General features: G+C 37.3%; 1 protein-coding gene across 2 annotated transcripts in view; it reads left to right on the plus strand.

Moving 5' to 3' along the window:
- LOC126705490 (serine/threonine-protein kinase TOR) overlaps positions 1 to 23070 on the plus strand; it is an 86934-nt gene that overhangs the window by 9643 nt on the left and 54221 nt on the right. Inside the window, exons 6-19 of one of the 2 annotated variants that reach the window (XM_050404534.1) lie at positions 3708 to 3867; positions 4022 to 4165; positions 4310 to 4479; positions 4576 to 4780; positions 4858 to 5052; positions 6920 to 7072; positions 12186 to 12307; positions 12455 to 12557; positions 12649 to 12744; positions 13784 to 13914; positions 16855 to 16957; positions 17033 to 17212; positions 17280 to 17372; positions 17530 to 17565. In XM_050404534.1, coding sequence (XP_050260491.1) covers positions 3708 to 3867; positions 4022 to 4165; positions 4310 to 4479; positions 4576 to 4780; positions 4858 to 5052; positions 6920 to 7072; positions 12186 to 12307; positions 12455 to 12557; positions 12649 to 12744; positions 13784 to 13914; positions 16855 to 16957; positions 17033 to 17212; positions 17280 to 17372; positions 17530 to 17565 — 1891 coding nt within the window. The remainder of the gene's footprint in view (positions 1 to 3707; positions 3868 to 4021; positions 4166 to 4309; positions 4480 to 4575; positions 4781 to 4857; positions 5053 to 6919; positions 7073 to 12185; positions 12308 to 12454; positions 12558 to 12648; positions 12745 to 13783; positions 13915 to 16854; positions 16958 to 17032; positions 17213 to 17279; positions 17373 to 17529; positions 17566 to 23070) is intronic. The other variant, XM_050404536.1, reaches the window with a different exon arrangement.

The raw sequence follows: 23070 nt of genomic DNA on the forward strand, positions 1-23070 counted from the left end.
GAATCTTCTCCCAGGTTGCAGTCCAAACAAAGAAAGAGACGTGCGTAGGGGCCTTAACCTTCCAAATACCTTTCCAAGGAAAAGTAAAAGGCAAGGGACTTCGAAGCTTATCATAGAACGAGCGAATGTCGAAATCCCCCTTCTTCGACAATTTCCAAATCATGCGGTCTCCTTGCTCAGAATGAGGTAAATAAGAACCCAATGTATGAAGGAATTCATCCACATCTCCCATCTCCCAATCATTTGGATCCCTAAGTAAAAGAACCTTCCAGCTTCTCCGAGCCTCGGCCCCAACCTTTCGAGAGACGAGGCCACAAAAGCGCCTCTATTAGTAGCAATCCCATACACTACCGGGAAGGATAGATGGAGTGGTGAGTCCCCACACCACTGATCTGTCCAAAACTTCACTCTATCCCCCACCCCTACCTCAAATTGGATAAATTTGCTAAAAACCTCCCAACCTTTTCGGATACTTCTCCATAAACCACACCCATGAACACCCCTACCCAGCTTGGAAGACCAACCCCCCCACTCTTCCCCAAACTTCAAAGCTACAACCCTCCTCCAAAGACGATTCTCCTCAACCCCAAACTGCCATAACCACTTTCCTAGTAAGGCTTTATTAAAGGTAGTTAATTTCCTAATACCCAAACCACCATTTGCCTTAGGAGCACCACCTTATACTTCATGGTCGCCCTTTGGCGAATTGTTGCTGTATGTGTTGTTGTAATGAGGAATCTGTGGATCACCTGCTGATTTTTTGTCTAGTAGCTTATTCTTTGTAGATGTATATGCTTCTGTTGTTTGGGATTGATTGGGTCATGCCAGGTTTAGTTGCAGACTTATTATTTTGTTGGTATCATTGGCTTGGGAAACATAATTCTGATATTTGCAATTTGGTTCTAGGCTGTTTAATGTGGATTATTTGGACTGAACGAAATCGGCGTTCTTTTGAGGATTTTGGGAAATCTCTGGCTCAGTTGTTATATTTATGCCAACGGACCCTCTTTGATTGGTCTTGGTGTTGGGGTCTCTTGGACTTTTTTGCACTTATGGATTTTCTTTCGTCTCTTAGAATAGCGGCTGTTTGGTTTTTGTGTTTCTATCACTCATAATTCTGTTTCTATCACTCATAATTAAAAAATGATGGGACCCATGGTTGAGAAGTGTGTTTGGCATTGTTTTCAGTTTTTGTTTCTATCACTCAATTCTCTGATTTTTGAGTGATGAGTTATGGAAACTAAAAATACATTTTAGGTATTTTCAGTTTCCAAAACTCAGTTTTCATGGCATTTTCGTAATTAAACCCATATACATGGGACCCATTGTCAATGCAAAATCACACCAGATGCACCTTTTTCTTCTTCTTTCTTTTTCTTTCTTTCTTTCTTTCTTTTTCACAAACTCACTACAACGGCCATTTTTTTCTTCTTCATTCTTTTTCTTTCTTTTCTTCTTCATAGAAACACCAAATATACTTTATCAAAAAAAGAAAAAAAGAAACACATGGTACTGATTTCTCAAACCCAAAAAATCAAACCCGTAAACACATGAGTTAGATCATACACAAACACACAAACACAAACCCACAAACATGTTCATCCACACAGCCACAAAAATTCCATTGCCACCAATCATTCCAATCCAACGGCCACAAAACAAAAAACTCACTTTTTGCTAAATTAAGTCAACAAACAGTGAAGCTTAAAAGCAAAACCAAAATCTAAGTACAGATACGAAACAACAGTGTAAATGTGAGGAAAAGGAGAAATGGGTTTCACCATGGGTCTGACTCCATAGCCGAGTCCCTCATCCTTCGTGGCTGCCACCCTCTCCCTCGCCGCCATTGCTTCTCCAAAACCCCACCAAAACCCACTTCCTCTGTTCCCCATAACCTAGCTTCATCCAACTAGCCTCTGGCGATTCGTTGTGATCGGTCGGGACCACGAGGAAATCGGTAAGCGGAGCACCTGATTTGATGACTAACTTGGCAGAGTCAAAGAAAGGCTCCACCGGAACACGCTTGTGGCGGCGGGCGAATGGGTTGGTTGAGTGGATATCGAAGTCGCACGTGACGGATGCTGGAGCTTGCTCACAGACCTCGCACATCCACATGCCGGAGCTTTGCTCTTTGCTTTAATTTTTTGAGCTTTGATTTTTTTGGAGCTAATAAGAGAGGAAGAGAATGGATGGGCGAAGAGGAAGAGAGAGCTGTGTCTGGGTATTGGAAATATCTGTGTGAGGAGTCAAGTATGGGTCCCACAAAAAGGTTGGAATATTTAAGTGATGTGATCTGAAAAAGTGTGTCAAACGGGTGGCTATAGGAAATTGGGGTATTTTAAGTGATGAGTGATGAGTGATAAATGATTGTTTTCAAAAAACCAAACAGCCTCTTAGTGACTGTTTGTTAATTTTTGCTTCTTTTTACTCATTGTTCACTATCGTGAACCCTGTATATTTTTCCTGGTATTCATTTTTCAATAATATTTTTTCTTTCCTATCAAGAAAAAAAGAGAGTTTAAGGGTCTGTTTGGTTGGAAGGGTGGAGAATTGGCAGGATAAAAAATGGGGAAATGATTGAAAAGTGGGAGGATAGAAAAGATTTAGTTTTAGCTCCTATGTATTTGGTTGGGAGGATGAAAAAGTGGAGAAATGAAAAACTCATTTGTTTGGTTGAGAAGAAAAATGAGAGTATGGAAAATGAAGTTGGTATTATGTCCCTATTAAGTAAAACAAAAACAAAAAGTAACACTTTTTTATTATTAAAAAATTGTGTATGGATACTTCAAATTTTTTTTTTCATTTTGTTTTTAAAAAGAGCACAAGCCAAAGGATCCAAATATGATGAAAAAAAAAAAAGAACAATGAAAATGGAAGAAATGTATAAATACAAAGAGAAGAAAGGACAAAAAGTGAGATGAGCACCCAAAAAAAAAAAAAAAAATGAAGACATGGACAAAAACAAAAAAGAAGAAAAAGAAAAGAAGTTGCTGGTTGGCTGGGGGAAGGACAATTTCGTCCACAATACACCTTTTCCCCCTTTTTTTCTTGCATTTTCTCCCCAATTTGGGAGATTAAGTTTTGGCGGGCCCAGAGAGAAAATAGCTGGGCCCCTCCATTTTTCTCTTCTCCTCCCCTCCTAACCAAACACCACTCTCACCTATTTTCCCCTCCCCTTTTTCCATCCTCCCCAAAATCATCCCAACCAAACATAATCTAAGTTCCACCTGACCTAATAAGTTGGCCTAAGATTTGTGCATCGATTTAATTTGGTGGCTTGTATATTGGGAATTTGGTGGTGGAGAAAAAAATATGGCATCTTATGGGGTGTGTGGTGCTCTATGTGATCAATAGTCCCTATGGTTTACATACTTATCAAGAAAATAAAAAGGTCAGAATGGGTTTGGAGTATGGAAAATTATGTGGGGGTCAGGGAGGTTTGGTAGATTTGCTAGAATTAAGGTGGGGGATGGTACCTGTATTCGTTTATGGCATGCTGTTTGGTGTGGGGATTGAAAATCATTGGAGGCCTTTCTTTAATGAAGTTAATTACTTATCACAAAATTTTTTGCACAAACTAGACACTGGTAAGATAGATAAATATGTTATGGTATTGTGTCTCATCTTGATATGCTAATCATTGCCTCATGCCATCATTTAAATGTAACAGTTTGTGACTTAGATATGATTGAATTTCTTAATGGCAGGAATACGGGTGAGTTCATGATGTCAAGGTACAGAGAAGTTGCTGAAATTGTCCTAAGATATCTAGAGCACCGAGATCGGCTTGTTCGCCTGAGCATAACTTCTCTTCTGCCTCGCATTGCTCATTTTCTGCGTGATCGATTTGTTACAAACTACTTGACGGTTTGTTAACTTAGCATTATTTAAAAAAAAAAAAGAAAAAAGAAAAAGAAAAAGAAAATTTAACTGCAGTAGCTGGCAGCAAAAATGTTTTGTCAAACTTTATGTTACCGTTGTTGCCCAAATGACATGTATAGGGGGATGCAATTTCTTGCAGATATGCATGAATCATATTCTAGCGGTTCTGAAAATACCTGCTGAACGTGCCAGTGGATTCACTGCCCTTGGGGAGATGGCTGGTGCTTTGGATGGGGAACTATTGCTCTATTTGCCGACAATTACATCTCACTTGCGTGAAGCAGTATGTCATCTGACCTTGCTTTTCACCATAATTTTGGTTTTCTTTTGGTCATTTTTCTATGCAGTTTGAGTTTTGGTTGGTTTCAGCAATATCAATCTGATCATGAACATGATATCTGACTGTTATCAAACATTTTCTCCGTAGATTGCTCCACGTAGAGGTAAACCTTCACTTGAGGCTTTGGCTTGTGTTGGGAGCATTGCAAAAGCAATGGGCACTGTTATGGAACCTCATGTTCGTGGTCTTTTTGATGTTATGTTTTCTGCTGGTCTTTCCCCTACACTTGTAGAAGCCCTTGAGCAAATAACTATCAGGTACAACATGTTATTCCTGAACCTTCATTCGCATCATTTTAGGAATAAATCCTTCTAGGGGGTTTTAATATTCCTTATCATTGGTTGTCATTCCAGTATTCCATCTTTGCTGCCAACTATTCAAGATCGGTTGCTTGATTGCATTTCAATGGTTCTTTCCAAATCCCATTATCTTCAGGGAAGGCCAGCTGTTGGCATGGGAAGAGGAAATATTATGAACATCCCTCAGCAGACTTCAGACCTTAGTGGTTCAGCCCTAGTGCAACTTGCTTTGCAGACTCTTGCTCGTTTTAATTTCAAGGTTTGTCTGCAAATTACCATCCAACATATATTCTGGTTGCTTCTTCAATTTTACTAAGATGCTAATGTATGGTGTAGGGCCATGACCTTCTTGAATTTGCAAGAGAGTCAGTTGTTTTATATCTGGATGATGAGGATGGAGCCACACGAAAAGATGCTGCCCTATGTTGTTGCAGATTAGTGGCAAATTCTTTTTCTGGTATAGCATGTCCGCAGTTTGCCCCTAGTAGGTCGAATCGAACCGGAGGAAAAAAACGGCGTCTTGTTGAGGAGGTTTGGCTTTTATTATATTTTTCTGTTAATGTAATTAATATCTGTAACAGATAGTTTTTTCTGGAGAAGTTTGTTATTATTGGTGTCTTATGTTTTTAGATATTTCACAATAGCCTGTTTTCTAAATTTTTGTTTCTCATAATCCGGCAAGTTTACATTAGGTGTCAAATAGTTTCAAATGTACTTTGCTTGATATTTTCCTCTTCATTGATTGAAATAAGCTACTTTGTAGACTTCTCCTTGTAAATTCAATTATACAAGTTTCATAAAAACTTGTAGCATAATATCCTTTATTTTGTTTTCCAATTATTTCTTAATGTGCCAATGTGTGTTTGTTGTGGATGATAAGTGGGGATAAAAGGGGGGTCTATTTGTCTATGTCGTTGGCTAGTAACAGTTTTGAAATTGACTGGCTATTAATTTGTGTGTATATTAATGAAGTTATCTTAGTGTAATCATGTTCACAAAACAATAGGGGAGATTGGAGAGCTAGGCACTTGAAAATCAGAGTGATAGATGGCATGTATAGGTACTTTTGGAGTTTTTAATTAATTCATGTAGGAATTGAGGTACTGTAATAGGCACCAATAATGATCTTGTGAACAGAGGTCAGGTCTTGGTGTGATAACAAATGCCTCCCACCAAAAGTGATAGGTAGCGGGTTCGAGTCTAGGAATCAGCGTCTCCAAATAAAATTGAGGGTAAGGCTACCTACCATGACTTCTACCAGACTTTGCAAAAGTGGGAGCTTTGTGTACAGTGTATGACCTAATCATCTTGTGAATGTAATCTGGTAGTTCAAATTGATTGCTCCATGGAGTTTATGATGTCAAAATGTTGCATGTTTCCATGGTGTATTGGGTTGATAGTATTGATTTTGATCTGTCCAATTTTATATGGAACAAAATATTGATGTCCATGTTGGTATCAATGTACTGGAAACTTTGAAAATCTAGATGGAGGAGAAAGGTCAATCACATGGAAATGTGTTGCAAAAATGGAGCAAGTTTAGAAAATAAATAAATTACACCTCATGTGTAGGGTGCAAAATGCATGGGTAGCATACACTATTTTGAATAATCCACTCACACACTGCCACAATTGTAAATAATTATAACAGGTATGGATTTGGACTAATTTTTATGTTTACAAGTTCAATGTAATTTGTAAGTTATCTGGTGTCAACTTATTATATAAGGAATATTTAAATATTTAATGGTTATATTTGCGAATAATTCCGTTCTGTGCCCCTTTTGCGCTCTATTAATGAATCATGTACTTGTAAAAAAACGTTTAGTAGCTTGGAGAGCAGTAAGGAGTTCCATCCTGTTCTACATATATGGTTTGAGAGATAAAAGTCCTGTTAGAGGCAAAGACAAGTCCATGGGAGAACTTAAAATTAGGTTTCCGCTTGTCATTGTTTGAGTTGGTTTCTATGAGTTGTTCTTTTGGCTTCTTGGCACCTCCTTAAAATATTTTCAGGTTTGATTGTATGTTTTTATTATTATTTTTTATTAAGTAGTTGGTTGCGGCTCCTTAACGTTTCTTACTAATTTTTAAAACAAATTAAAAAGAGAAAAGACCTAATTTCATGATTCCATTCTTGCAATTCATTTATTTATTATGATAGTAAAAAATATATACTTGTTCTTTTCTTTGAAAGGGGGGGGGGGGGGTGTTAGGGAAAGGTTGGTTACTCTATTTAATTACATATCATCAATTGCTAATTTAATGTGATGATCCTGGGATATTGGATCTTATTTAATTTGATTAAATTATTAATTCCCCTTTGTGTCTTGCTCTTGAGGAGTTATTGTTTGTTTGTCAAATTTTCATTTTTATCTAACTTATATTGGGCTTTCTACAGCTTGTGGAAAAGCTTCTTATTGCGGCTGTTGCAGATGCTGATGTTTCTGTTCGTCACTCTATCTTTTCATCTCTGCATGGAAATAGAGGTTTTGATGATTTTTTGGCACAGGCTGATAGTTTGAGTGCGGTTTTTGCTGCTTTAAATGATGAGGTTTGGTTTCTACTATTGTTACTTTTATATCTTAGTTGGACATACTAAAATGTAAATTTCAGTTGGCGCAAATTATATCAATACTTTATTTCTTTAATTTTCTCAATAAAGTCATGTATACTAATGTATTAACTTGTGTTCCATCTTTCCCTTTTTTCAATCAAATTTTATTTATAACTTTCAATTCATGTGGCCAAGAGCCTTATATCTCAACTGGTTGGCACGTCTTTGACATCCAGGGTTCAAATCGAATTCCCCCTCCCCCAACTATCAAATTATTAAAAAATAAAACTGTCAATTCCTTTGCTTTTTTCATCTCCATATGACTTGTCATTAATTAATCGTCATATAGCTTAATTATTGCTTATTTTTCCTTGGCATGAATGTAAATATTTTAGAGCATTATTTCATTCTTTCCTTCTGTAGCTTATGCTTCATTCAAATCTGAATATATTTTTTGTCAGATTCCAGCATCTTGAATTTTAGACATCAGACTATCTATGTCATTTGTTGCATATGGAGCTTATGTTTTCATACCTGGTTCAAATTCAATAAATTACTAAAGTACTCTTACTATGTTGTATGGCGGTATTATATTACTTCACTGGGCTTTGACTATTACCGTTGTTTTTCTAGTAATGATCTTCACTTCTTAAAGTAATTGCTAGGCTTTGAAAATAAGGGGCTCTATTTTCATGACTCTTTCCCCATTCTATCTACTCTAAACTTGTTAACACTTTTTGGCTCCCAAACTTGCTACTGTTCCATTTGGTTTTCCTCTCTAGTGCAGACACCGGGTGTGGTAGCTGTTGGACTTAATTGATTCTGATTGAATCTGCTGGACCTGATTTATCGTGGTATTAGGGGGATTTGATGGCTATTTGATTTATACTTCCATATCCGATGTAATTTTATTGTGAGTTTATTTTCTTTCCATGCTTGGTGAGATTTTGTGAACCTTCTTAAAGGCCCCGGACTTTACTATTGTAGATGCTTGACCATGTATTAATAATTTTTATTGGAATTTTCTTCCAATGCTTGGTGCTGACTACCTTGTTTTTGTCATTTTCCCAATTCTTGGTGCTAACTCCAGGCAACCGTAGGTATTGACTCTAGGAAGCCTTAGTGTTGAACCCAGGGTTTTTATCTTTCTTTCGACTGTTTGGTGCTTACCCCAGGTAATCCTAGATGTTGAAGCCAGGGTTTTATCTTTCTTTCCATTGCTTGGTGCTGATTCCACTTCCATGCAACCCTAAGTGTTGAAACCTAGGTTTTATATCTTTTTGTCCTTTTTTGTTTTCCAAACACACTTCTCCTTTGAAAATCCATTGTCCTTTATCACTCTCTGTACTCTATTTTTTGTCAGTCGTCTCTTTATTTCTTACCCTTGAGCCTACAACTGTCTCTTTCACTTGTGTCTTGGCCTGTAGCTGGAATTTGGCAGGTTTGCGTTGATTGTTTGAGCATGATCATACTTATCAGAAAAAAGAGTGAATTGTTTGAGCAGTCATTCCCACAAACAGAATATATTGTTCTGAGCCTTAGGTTAGCATCTTTACATGGGCATAAGTTTTAAGGAAAGATATGATTGTAAGAGAAGTAATTAGAGATGTGGCCCTAGATAGAGCCTAGTGGTGTTTATGGATTGATGTAGCTGATCCCAATTAGTTGGGAGTTGGGTTCTCCAATTTCAGTTGATTTTAGTATAGAATGCCTGTTCTTGCTGTTGATTTCAATCAAGTACTGTGTTTATTTCACATTTTAAACTTTTTATTTTTGGTTGATGAAATCTCAGTTTTTGATTTTTCTTTGATGTGACATGGGGTTTTGTAATAATATTTGGTTATTTGGGGGAACTTGTTGCTTCTGGGGCAAATGTCAGTTGTTGCTGGCGGCAGCTACTGTTTCCATTCCTTTTCTGATAAAACATAAAAGGTTGATAAAATTGGAAATTTTGAAGCTTTCTATTGTGAGTCTTTGCATATCCAAATGCAGCTGGAGAAATGGGACTTCCGATGTTCGGCAGTGGTGTTTTACCACCTTTGCTTTGGTTTGTGATCTATTTTTCAAAAGTATTTTCTTATTCATTGAGTTGGTGACACACTGGTAGAGCAACTTGTGAAATCTTATAATATCATGCTTCCAGAGGATAAGACGAATTTTATTTGTAATGAAATTTGGCAATCATGTGCTTCTACCCAGATTACTTTCTTTGTTTTTATTAGTGGCCTGCAGAATATCTCACGGGCTGTAATTTGATTAAGTGGGGAAAATTAATTGGTAAATAATCTTTCTTTGCATTGATCAAGTGTAGGAGCATTTTGTTGTTTGGTTTTTCAGCCTTTTGCCTTTGGTGTCCCCTCCAGTCAAGAATTGGGACCGCACAATCACTATCCAATATGCTTTTCTCTCATGCCTTTATTCGTTCATGGTTTGATATTCTGGTTTCCTAGGCGTAGAGGAACCATACCAATCTATTTAGAACTTGGTGGTTAAACTCTACTGCGGTGACGATACTGTAGGGGAGGTCCTTCGGAAAAATATCAAATCTGTGTTAGAGGTTTTGAAGAGTTGGCATAAGAGATTAGGGAAAAGGGGCTTTGCTTGGACAGCTATGCCTTGGTGTTTGATGTGGACCCAATGGCTAGAAAGGGATAGTTGAGCATTGAAGATATTGAATGAGTGTGTTGATAGTCATATTCTTAGTAAGATACCTGGGTTAATTTGTAAATTGGATATTGAAAAAGCCTATGATCATGTAAACTGGGAAGCCTTGCTTTACATGTTAGAAAGGATGGGTTTTGGAGTTAGATGGGGACAATGTATACATGCATGTATCTCTACTGTCCAGTTTTCAGTTTTAGTCAATGGCTCGCCAACTGATTTCTTTCCTAATTTGAGAGGTTTAAGGCAAGGGGATCTTTTATCTACTATGCTCTTCCTTCTAATGATGGAAGTATTTTCTAGGGTACTTAGGCGTATGGATGAGGTTGGTATTATTAGGGGTTTTAAGGTGCGTGGTGTGGGAGGTGATGAATTATGCGTATCTCATTTGTTATTTGTAGATGATACCATTTTGTTCTGTGATACTAGTATTGAACAGTTTCTTCATATTAGGATGTTGCTAACTTGTTTCACAGCGGTTATAGGGCTAAAGATTAACATTAGTAAAAGTGAGATGGTTCCGGTTGGTGAGGTGAATAATTTGGACGAGTTAGCAAATGTTTTGGGCTACAAGATTGGGGTTTTGCCTCTGACATATCTTGATATGCCTTTGGGAGCCTCCTACAAGTTGTCCTCTATATGGAATTTGGTTTTGGAGAAGTTGGAAAAACACTTGGCTATGTGGAAAAAAATGTATCTTTATATGGGGGATTGCTTGACTTTGCTTAAGAGTATGCTTTTGAGTATCCCCACTTATTTCTTATCTTTGATTACTATTCCTACTAGGGTGGCTAGTAGGATTGAGAAGTTACTGGGATTTTCTCTGTGGTGGTTTTGCAGATGAGCATAAACTTCATTTGGTAGGGTGTGATAAAGTGTGTTATCCTTTTGTTGATGGTGGGTTGGTGATAAGGAAAATTACTACCTTTAATAAAACTCTTTTGAGGTGTGTTATCCTTTTGTTGATGGTGGTTTGGGGATTAGGAAAATTACTACCTTTAATAAAGCTCTTTTGAGTAAGTGGTTGTGGCGTTAAGGGATTGAGGAGACAAGATTATGGAGGCATGTGATCGCACTGAAATTCGGGGAGGAATGGGGGGGAGGGGTGGTCTTCGAAGTTGTGTAGGGGTTCACATGGTTGTGGTTTATGGTGGGGCATACGGAAAGGTTGGGAGAATTTTAGCAAGTTTCTTTACTTTGAGATTTGGTTTGGGGAGTGGAATCCGGTTTTGGCATGACCATTGGTGTGGAGATCAATTGTTGAAAGGAACTTTCCTAGATCTATTTGAGATTGCTACTTATAGGGAGGCATCTATGGCAGATATGGTGGTGAGCCACACTTTGGAGGAAGGTTGGAATTGGGATATATGATTCTGGCATGGTTTTAATGAATGGGAGATGGAGTTGGTAGGGGCCTTTGCTCATACATTGGAGTCCCTGAGTCCTCCTATTGAGGGTGTAGATAAGATGAGGTGGTGTTTGGGGTCCAAGGGGATTTTGATATAAAATCCTTTTATGGTGCATTGAGGGGATCTAGCTCTATTACTTTTCCTTGGAAGAGTATTTGGTTTGTGAAAGCTCTATGTTGTGTCATTTTTTGTTTGGGCAGCCACATGGGGAAAAGAGGCTTCACTATTACGGATTAGATATTTTGGTGTTTCGTGGGTTCTACCTAAGAGGGTTTTCGACTTACTGGCTGGTTGGAGGAATTGGTTGGGGAAATATTCTTCAAATGTTTGGAATTTGGTACCTCATGTATTATTTGGAGGGAGAGAAATAATTGCATATTTGAAGATTCGGTGCTTTCTAGGGATAAGCTCCTAGCTTTGTTTGCAACTACTTTGTTTGATTGGTCTCGTGCGTGGGGATTTACTTCTATGAAATCCATTTTTTGAATTTTCTTTTCTAAAGAGTGTTTATGTTTCTTTAACTGGAGCTAGTTTCTCCTTTTCTAATTCTTTTCATGATTTTATAGCTGTCTTGAATTGCAAGTTTTAGCACCTTTTCTGCCCTCTTGTTTTTTCCCCTCTGTATTTTTGCCGTTTAATTTTTGTTGCGTCCCCATTGTCACTTTCTAAAAATGTTTAATTTAAAGAAGGAAAAAAAAAAAAAAAAACTTTTTGATTTTTTTTCCTCGTTTTAGATATTTTGACACGCTGTAGAGTTGTGCTAATTTCTTGCATTTTATGTAAATTGGTATGTGGAGTTTGTAATAACCAACAAATGAGTCACTAATTGAGTTGCTTTTCTTGGTGGCTTTACCTCATATATCCCTTTTTTTTTTTTTTTGTTGTTGTGGTGTTGGTAAAATCTCCTTTCTCCTATTGTAAAGTAAAGGGAACATTCATATTGCTGGAGGAGAATAATGTGAAATATATATTCTTCCATCCAATCTTGGAACTCCATTTTGTTGCATCTTGTAAATATTAAGATGTTACTGTCTTTGCAGGATTTTGATGTCCGAGAATATACAATTTCTGTTGCTGGGAGGTTATCAGAAAAAAATCCTGCATACGTTCTTCCAGCACTTCGTCGCCATCTCATACAACTGTTGACGTATCTGGAGCAGAGGTGAAGTGAATAAACTTTTGATATTAATACCTGCCATAAGTATTCTAGATTGTACTTGAAAATAAAAAATTTCAGAATGAAGAATTTCTATATTGATTTATCTAAGCTATCAAAGTATCGGATGTTGAATTCTCTTGCTATGCGTAGCAGTGCAGATAGCAAATGCAGAGAAGAAAGTGCAAAGTTACTAGGCTGTCTAATACGGAATTGTGAGAGGCTAATACTTCCATACATTGCTCCAATACACAAGGTTTAATATGTCATTTATCTATTTTGACATTTATCAAGATCTTTTATTCTTTTTGTATCCAATCTCTTAATGAATGGATTTTGTTGTTCAGGCACTTGTGGCTAGGCTTCTTGAGGGCACTGGTGTCAATGCAAATAATGGCATTATAAGTGGAGTTCTTGTAACTGTTGGGGATCTTACAAGAGTGGTGAGCTATGTTCTATTTTTCCTAGATTGTCTGATTACACGTTTAGTTTGGATATCTTATTGTATATAGATTTCTACTGGCACTTCTTTTCTACACTTTGTGTCAACGCAAAACATGCTGTAGAAGTTTGACACAGAAGATAATTATTCTTGTACTTTTTGCAATTAATATGGATAATGTACTTTGGTATGGAACTATAAATGATGTAGGGTATTTATAATGAGCTGTTAGTTGTTTGTGAGATGGTTGCTCACTGATTTTGGTTAGGCATTAGGGTATGAGGTCAGCATAATCAAGTTCTTGAGTGTATAAATAGCCAAGGCCACTATTTTGCATGCACTTTTAAAATCACAATAAGATTCTTCTAAATTTAGAATTGAGAGCGATTTCTCTCTTCTGGACCTGCCACTCTTCTAAAACTCAAACTTCTCTTTCTTTGAAGTCTAAATTTTTTTTCCCCATCAATAAATATATATTTAAGTTTTAGTAATATAATTAAATTAAATAAATCATGTATGTGGCAACAAATTTAGTTTCTACTTAAGTTTTATATTAAAATTCATAAAATACATGATTTTGTGAGCTTTTGAGGAATAAAACATAAAAATGTGATTTTTTTTTTAATAAATATTTTCAAAAAATAAATTGGTTTGATAAATTTGTAACCATTTGACCGGATCAACTAAGAATCGCTGGTTCAATCTTGTTGAATCTGGTTTTCATCTGTCAGAACAGTTTAAATGGTCAACCAGACTGGAAATTGCCATAATTCACAGTTCAACCAATTGTACAGGCTGGTTGACTATGGTTTTTAAAACATGATTCTAATTGTCTGTATACCTCAATACATTTTTTTTTAGAAATTTTTTGTTCAATGGATCTTAATTTTTTCAGAATTTCATTATGGTATACTGATAGTTATTATTCATCATGTTTAATGACGAGTCCTCATCTGATTGGCTATAATTAATGGCAATTTTTTGTCTTTCTTTCATTATTATTTATATATGTATATTTGTTGGGTTTTCTTTTTGTATAGGGTGGTTATTCGATGAGACAATACATTCCTGAACTTATGCCTTTAATTGTTGATGCTTTATTGGATGGAGCAGCTGTCACAAAACGTGAAGTGGCTGTTACTACTCTTGGTCAAGTTGTGCAGAGCACTGGGTATGTGACATTTTTCTTAGGGTTCTTTATGATATGTAATTTATTTGAAGATAGTTTTTATTTAGTTGTGAGGCAATGTCTAATATGGATGGTATGAAATTGTGGATGTAAGATTTGTTCCATGAGAAGCATCTCGTTGAAATTCATTGTAATATGATATTTAGATTCAGGTTAAATTTGTGCATTTTTGCTTTATCATTTCTGTTACTCTATTCAATTGATCAGCTCAATTACAATCATTAATATTTATGCAAATCGCATATGAGGGCTTTGGGTGTGTTGACGTATCACAGATTCATGCAAATAGCATATGAGGGCTATGGGTGTGTCTAGGTATCACAGAGGGCACTTGGGTGCAGGTGTGTGTCTTGGTGTCATTGGTGTCTAACTGTGAATATGCAATACACTGTTAAAGACGTGCCTTCAAAGCAAAATCCTATGCAATCTGTTGAAGACATGCATTCGTTGATATTGATATTTCTTTGTGATATAGAAATAAATCAAGTTCTGATTTTAACTAGTGAGGGGCTCTCATGGGGCAAGTCTTTGGAAGTGTAATTGAAACGGGTCACACCATGTAAAATCATTTAGTGCTTTTTTTTTTGGGGGTAAGTAAAACATGCACTTTCCATGCTCTCACCCTTCATTCTGAACTTTCAAGGGGAGGTGAAGCCATTTGAGTTAGAGCTCATTGGCTATCTTGTTCTTAAGGTTGCAGGTGGAAGGACAATTATTTTTGGCACAGTGAACTATGTAGGGGAATATCTTCCTAAAATTAATTTCCCTTTCAATAGAAGTTGATTTGGAGGTAATAGTAGCTTGTAGCTTGGTTAGGTATGCAATGGCCTATAAGTTTGGTTTTGGCTTGGCTTATGGTGTGGGGATGCAATCTTGAAGGATGCCTTTCCGATGTATTGTTAGACAGCTAAAGAGGCTTTTGCATGATGTATTTTTTACTGGGATATTTTGTTTACTAGACTTGTTAATGATTGGGTGGTGGGGAGTTCGCAGTAGTTTCTTGGTATTCTCTTGCTTATCAAAAAAAAAAAAAAATGTTTCTTGGTATTCTCTACTCCATTAAAGTTATTGATGAGGAAGACCTATTGTGTTGGACCCCTGTGAGGAGCTACCATAATTGAAATACTACTCTATTCAAAGCTGGTCTTTCTCATACTTTTTGGATCATTTCTGATAGGTGACGGTAGTTTTTCAATATGCTACTGGAAGCTGGTCTTTCTCATCCCTATTGACTTTGATAGCTAATTTCCATGCATATAAGGTCCATAAAAACAGAAACTTGAGCTATGCTGCTAAAAGCTCCCATCCTTCCAAAGGGTTTTTGCTTTCCTTTCTCTTCAAATGCTCGGCAGTAGAAACAAGGGGATGACCCTCCAGTCTCTGAATTTTTTTTCTTTCCAAACAAACCTTTCTAGCGAACCAAAACTTCAGAAACATGTTTTTATATACAGTTTTGGACTTTAGACTTTAGAAATGTGTGTATGTTTGTGTTTTTTTCCCCTTTTTGATAATATCTTGTATACTTCTTGTTTCCTCCTTGTTCTGCTCTTTAGTAGACTTTTCTAACTTATTTTTGTAATAAAAAATTTAATTAAAAAAAAAAAGAAAGGGAATGAAAAAAGAAGATAAAGCTACCAGAAAGCAGAAGATTTTCTTTGTCCTTTTCTTAAGCTCAAGTTACATAGTGGACAAGGCTAATTGATCTTGATCTATCTATCTATTTATTGTAAGTGATATTTTTACATTGCATTTCATGACAGCTTGCCAAGCTGACTGAAAAATTTTACGCTCCGTTTGTTTTGAAATGAAATATTTTCTGGAAAAATGTTTTCCCATTTTCAGATATTTGTTTGCATGTAAAGTGTGGTCAAGTTTGTAAAATATTTCCCGTTGACCATAAAATCTTTTATAAAATGTTGTAAAATGTTTTACCAAAATTTTGAGATCTTAAAGGTAAAACATTTTACAAAAATACACAGTAGCTTCCTTTCATCCCATTTGATGGCTAGGTCATTGGCCCAGTAGGTTGGATAGTTGCTGCTCTACTGGTAGTCTGTTGGCCGGAGCTGCCATTTCAGCGACTGGTGCGGGTGGTTTGGTGGCTAGAACTGCTGCTTTGGCGACTGGTGCCGAGTTTGGTCATGGATACACCGTTTCTGCGATCGGTGCCAGAGGTCTGATAATTGAAGCCATTTGAGCCATCGGTGCTGGCGGTCCGGTCATCAAAGACACCACTTTGGCCACCATTGCTGGTGGTCTGTTCACTGGAAATGCCACTCCAACTGTGGTTGCTGGAGCCACCATTCTGACTGCTGGTTCCAGCGGTCCAGTCGTCGGACCTCTAGCACCAGCAGCTCAGCCACTGGTTTTGGTGGTTTGCATGAAATATTTTACTGAATATGTTTTACATGTAAAATTTTGTATGTTTGAAATTTTTTTACCTCCAAATAACAGGAGCTTTAAATAACCCAGTGAGAGACCCTTTTTTTTTTGGGAGGGGCGGGGGGGGGGGGGGGGGAGGGGTGATGTTTTCTTTTTTTAGTGGGCTTTTGAAAATGAAAATTGACAACTACAATCAAGTTCCAAGAACTTGATGACACTTTGGTGAATTCACTCCCCATTTCATCTCTCCTTATATCATTACCTGCTTCCTTGATCATCATAGCAGAGAATTTATGCCATCGTGTGCAGGAATCACACCATGCTGTGCTTAATAATTACTACAACCTGAATTTATTCCAATATTGGAGAAATTTTCACTTGATAATTTCATACACTATTGGATTTTTGCATTTGAAATTGATCTGTGTAACTTTAATGATTTAATCTGGATTCATTTTATCACTAAAGTATGTGATTCTTCTGTTCAAACTGTAATTTACCATGTATGATTGAGATAACTTGGTTTTATAAAATTTTCAGGTATGTTATAACTCCATATAATGAGTATCCACAGCTACTTGTCTTACTCTTGAAATTGCTGAATGGCGAGTTAGCATGGTCTACCAGACGGGAGGCACTGAAGGTAGCTACTTAAGAATTAGATTTCTGAGTTTTATCCTGTACACCATTTTGTTGTACTAAGGTTGTTCTTGTTTAGGTCCTTGGAATTATGGGTGCCCTGGATCCTCATGTGCATAAACGAAATCAGCTGAGTTTGCCGGGGTTGCATGGAGATGTAGCTCGTGCTACCAGTGATGCAGGTCATGTTCAGTCCATGGATGATCTGCCTATGGATCTATGGCCATCTTTTGCTACATCTGAAGATTATTATCCCACGGTAGTACATCAACCTGATATGTGACTTTATTTATTTTTGCTTGTTATATTAATTTCTGTGGCTCCAGGTTGCGATCAATTCTCTCATGCGAATACTTAGGGATCCTTCTCTTGCTAGTTACCATCAAAAGGTGGTTGGATCACTTATGTTCATATTTAAGGTATGTGTAGCACATGGGAGTGTTTTTTTTTCTTTTTATTTTGTAGTATTCTATTTTAATTTTTTGTGTATTTGAAATACTTTTTTTAACTGTTGTATAAATCTCCCTGATGTATGATATAATTATTTTTATTATACTCTTTGTTTTGCGAGATTAGTCAATGGGTCTTGGTTGTGTTCCATACTTACCGAAGGTTAGCCTTTTAACTTTTGAGTTGTGATTGACTATTTTTCCACTGTTTGGTTGAAACTTAGTTTGTAAACTGTGAAAAATGAAAAAAATTTGCTTCATATATATAAGTATTTCATATTCCCTGCTTGATATTAATGTACTTGTTAATTTGTCTATTCCTTTCATAGTTCGTCCTTACAAATGGGAATTGCATCTGATCTGTTTAATGAAATTTCGATATGCTTCTCCAGTTTCATGTATAATGCAAGGTAGAAGACTTTTAATGAAAACGAAAAAGTATAATATTTTGGAATTTCATTCTGCTAACTCATGGGAACTGCTGCGGATTTGTTTTCCCATTGTTTATGATTGTGATATGCTGCTTCTACTCTACTAAGAAAAATTTAAATGTGTAATGCATGGGAGAAAACTCTAATGAGTATTTTCTGTCTTTATGTTTATCTTGATCTAAACTTTTTTTTTTTTTTGATAAGTAAGAAGAAAATGTTATTGAAAAAGGAATAGAAGGAAAAATACATAGAGTTCACGGTAGTGAATAAAGAGAAAAAAGAAACAAAAAGTAACAAGCAGCCACTAAGCTATTCTAAGAGATAGAAGAAAATCCATATGTGTAGAACAATCCGAGAGACCCCAACACCAACACCAATCAAAGAGGGTCTGTTGGCATAAAACTAACATTTTTTTTTTTTTGATAAGTAATAAAGATGTATATTCAAGAAAGCATAAAACTAACAATTGAACCAAAGATTTCCTAGTATTCTCAAAAGAATGCCGATTTCGTTCAGTCCAAATGATCCACATTAAATAGCCTGGAACCAAGTTCCAAATATCAGAATTATGCTTCCCAAGCCAATGTTACCAACAAAATAATAAGTCCGCAACTGAACCTGGCATGACCCAATTGATCCCAAACAACTGAAGCATGTACATCCACAAAGAATGAGCTACCAGACAAAAAATTAGCAGATGATCCACATATTCCTCATTACAACAGCACATACAACAACGATTTGCCAAAGGGTGACCATGAAGCATAAGGTTATCCAAAGTTAGAATTTGACTATGAGCTGCTGTCGACATAAAGAATGCCACCCTTTTAGGAACCTTAGCTTTCCAAATGCCCTTCCAAGGGAAAGTAGAAGGAGTTGCATTCCGAATCTTATGATAAAGAGGCCGAATGTCAAACTTCCCACTTCCATTAGGATGCCAACAAAGACTGTCACAACCTCCACCCCTAGGAATCTGAGTTTGGAAGAAATGAAGTAGGGAGTATGAAGCCGCTAACTCCCAATCATTGAATTCCCTATAAAATCTTAAACTCCACACTTTGTCATTATCACCAACTGGAGGACTTAACACTTCAGAAATGCAAGGTTCCTTATTGGCTGAACACAAATAACTGAGGATAAAGAGTTTTAGGAGAATTATCCCCAGTCCACTTATCATGCCAAAAAAGAATACGAGAACCATCCCTTACCACAAAAGACAAATACTTAGAAAAACTTTCCCACCCTTTACTAATACTCCGCCATAATCTACAACCATGAACCCTTTTACAAACTCTAGTGCTCCAACCCCCTTTCCCCTCCCTATATTTCATGGCTATGACCCTCCGCCATAGATAAGTAATTTTGTGCCCGTACCTCCAAAGCCATTTTCCTAATAAAGCCTGATTAAAAGACACAAAATTCTGAATTCCCAAACCACCTGACTCACGCGGTAAGCAAACATTTTCCCAAGCCACCAAGGGGTATTTAAAGCACTCAATTGAGGAACCCCACAAAAAATTCCTCTGAATATGTTCTAATCTAGTCGCCACAGCTTTAGGAATAGTAAAAAGGGAAAGATAATATGTCGGAAGGCTTGAAAGGGTACTTTTCAACAAAGTGAGTCTACCACCATTTGACAAATAAAGCCGCTTCCAACTTGAAAGCTTCTTTTCCATCCTCTCTAGAATTGGATTCCAAATAGAGGTTTTTTTATACAAAGTTCCCAATGGCATACCCAAATAAATCATAGGCAAACTGTCGACCCTGCATTGAAGAATATTAGCCAAAGTTTGAATGTTGCTCACCTCCCTAATAGGGACAATTTCACTTTTCCCCACATTCACCTTCAAACTAGTAAAAGCTTGAAAACAAGTCAAAGCCAGCCTAATGGAAAGCAACTTCTCTCTAAAAGCATCGTAGAAAAGAATGGTGTCATCAGCAAATAACATATGAGAAATTCGGATACCAGTAGAATTAATAGTTCTAACATGAAAACCCTGAATGAGACCACTTTCCTCAATTTTCTTCAGAATCCGACTTAAAACCTCCATGATCAAAAGAAAGAGAAGGGGAGACAACGGATCACCTTGTCTTAGACCTCTAAAGCTACCAAAGAAACCAACAGGAGATCCATTAACCAAAATTGAGAAGCGAACGGTAGTGACACAAGTCCTTAGCCATCTCCTCCATCTCCTCCAACAAATAGAACAAAGTGTCCCAATTCACGTGATCATAGGCTTTTTCAATGTCTAATTTACACCACCCCTGGAGTACGACACTTCAGTCTACTGCCTAGACATTCATTAGTAATAAGCATTGAATCCAAAATCTGTTTATCACCAACAAATGAATTTTGCAACTCCGAAATGAGTTTATTTAGCAGCAACCTCAATCTGTTAGCCAATACCTTAGACAACAGCTTATACGCACTACCCACTAAACTGATAGGCGGAAAATCTTTGATATTTAGTGCATTATTTTTCTTGGGAATCAAAGATAGAAAAGAAGCATTCAAAGATCGTTCAAACTCTAAGCTCCTATGGAAATGATCAAAGAAGGCCATAACATCCTTTTCCACTACACTTCAACATTTTTGAAAAAAGGCCATAGTGAAGCCGTCAGGACCTAGGGTTTTATCACCCTCCATTTCTTGAAGAACCTGTACCACCTTCTCCTTAGAAAAATCCCTCTCAAGAGCAAGCCGCTCATCCTCCTCAATTCTAGCAAACTCCAAACCGTCCGTAGAAGGACGCCAAGTATCTGACTTCATGTACAAACCTTGATAAAAATGAACCACCTTAGACCACACCTCTTCCTCATCCTCATAACGGATACCATCCACCTCTATACCTTGAATATGATTAGTTCTATGGGAGTTTGCTACCTAATGAAAAAAGTGAATATTATTGTCACCCTCCTTCACAAACAATATTCGGGACTTTTGTCTCCAAGAAATCTCCTCCAAAGAGGCTAAATGTGCAATATCACCTTTAATTTGAATACGACAAGATTGTTCCTCCTGCGAAAGACCCAACATGTCCTCCTTAGCATCCAAGCCCAACAATTCAGATAAAAGACATTTCTTCCTAAAGGCTAAATCCCCAAATTCCTCCTTATTCCACCTTTTCAAGTCATCTTTAAGAGCTTTTAATCTATGAGCCAGAATAAAGCTTGGAGAACCCAAAAAGCAATACTCATTCCACCATTGCCAAACTCTCTCTACAAAACCCTCTTCTTTCAACCACATATTCTCGAACTTAAAGGCACTTCGATCTTTTTTTGCACTACCAGCTACCACCAAAAGTGGGCAGTGATTAGAAACTACTCGAGGGAGTACCCTTTGAGACACGTTCCCAAAATGATCTACCCAATCCACCGATGCCAAGGTCCTATCAATTCTTGACATACAATCTGCCCTCGAATCTCTAAACCAGGTAGATGAAGCCCCTTCGAGAGGTAAGTCCACAAGGTAGTTAGCCTCAATGAAATCCGAAAAAGCAAACATAGCTGGACTAAAAGCCTCACAACCAAATCTCTCACTTGGATATCGAATGATATTAAAATCCCCAATAACACACCATGCTGTATTTCACCTAGAGTGCATCCTTGTGAGCTCCTCCCACAAAGCACCCTAATGACTATCATCATTAGGACCATACACTCTTGAACATGCCCATACAAAATCATCCACAACCCCCTTCAGTAAAATTTTAATTGAAAACTGACCTATAGCATAGTCAACTTTTTCATAAACTCTCTTGTCCCAAACTAGTAACACCCCCCTGCGGTGTTGACTGCATCTAGAGCAACCTAGTTTAGGAATGGACTGCCCCAAAGGCTTTGAACAACAGAAGAGTAACGAAGACAGCTTAGTTTCTTGAAAGCAAACAATATCACACTTCCACTCCTTGAGAAGATTTTTACGTACCTCTCGCTTTTGATGATTGTTTAATCCCTTAACATTCTATCATAAAAGCTGTAAACTCATTTAAAACTAGTAATAACCCTGGTACCTTTTGAAGAGCCTCTGTTCCTCCCCTTAGAGCATTAGCATTGGAGAATGCTAATGCCAAATCTAAGAGAAATTTGGAATTTTAAGCCCCAAAACCATTTGCATTGGAGAATGCTAAACAGCAGTATTGCAAATTTTTTTGCAATACTGCTACAGTGCAATTCTAAACATAGAATTGCACTGTAGCAAGTGTTGTAAAAAAAAAAAAAAAAATTTTATCTGACTCTCTCTCCTCTGTCTCTCATCTCTCGTCTCTATCTCTCATCTTTGTCTCTCCATCGCTGAACCCAAAAACCAACACCACGGCGAAACAGCCACCCAGCACCATATCACGCCAACCCAAAAACCGAAACAGCCACCCGCAACCCAGCACCACAGAGCATAGCCAACAATCCACAACCACCCGCAACCCGCAACCCATATCACGAATTCGCAACCCAGCACAGCCAACGATCCACGACCACAGAGCACAGCCACTCGCAACCCAGCACCACAGAGCACAGCCACCCGCAACCCATATCACGAATTCGCGATCCACGACCCATGATCCACAACCAGAGCAGTGCGAGTACGAGCAGTGCGAGTACGACCCACGATCCACGACCCATGAAGTTTTGGGTTTTATTGAAGCCAAGTTGTGAAATTTAGGGTTTTTTGTTTGTGGGTTTTGTTGATTGATGTGTTTTTGGTTGATCTATGAAGTTTTGGGCGTTTGAGTTGATGGTTATTGTTGGATTATTTCACCACCTCGCCGGAAATGAAGGCTCCGACGGAAGTTACAGATGGAAGAGAGCTGAAAATGAGAGAGAGAAGAGAGATGGGAGAGAAAAGATATAATTTTGAGATATATTATTTTATTATGTAGAAATATTATTTTAATGAGTAAAGAAAGAGGAAAATAGAAGTTTGGGATGTGGAAGTATTGTAAAATAGTATGGTATAATGATAAAGTGACTTTTTAGAATTGTAAAATAGAGTAGCATTGGAATTTTCCAATGCTAATGCTCTTAGAAGATACCCCATCATAATTAATTGAAGAAATCAAACCTTTAAGTTCCCTTAGCCCTTTCTGCCTTGAGTTTGCAATTCCTTTAGAAGTTCCAACGTTAACAACATCAATGCAGTCTTGTTCAAGAAGAAACAAAGCCAGACATTGACCTTCATGTTTAACAATAGGAAAACCCAAAATTTTACAAAAACTTTTCATCAAGCTCACCACTCATTT

The sequence above is a fragment of the Quercus robur genome, chromosome 11 (assembly GCF_932294415.1).
Source record: "Quercus robur chromosome 11, dhQueRobu3.1, whole genome shotgun sequence".
Lineage (NCBI taxonomy): Eukaryota > Viridiplantae > Streptophyta > Magnoliopsida > Fagales > Fagaceae > Quercus > Quercus robur.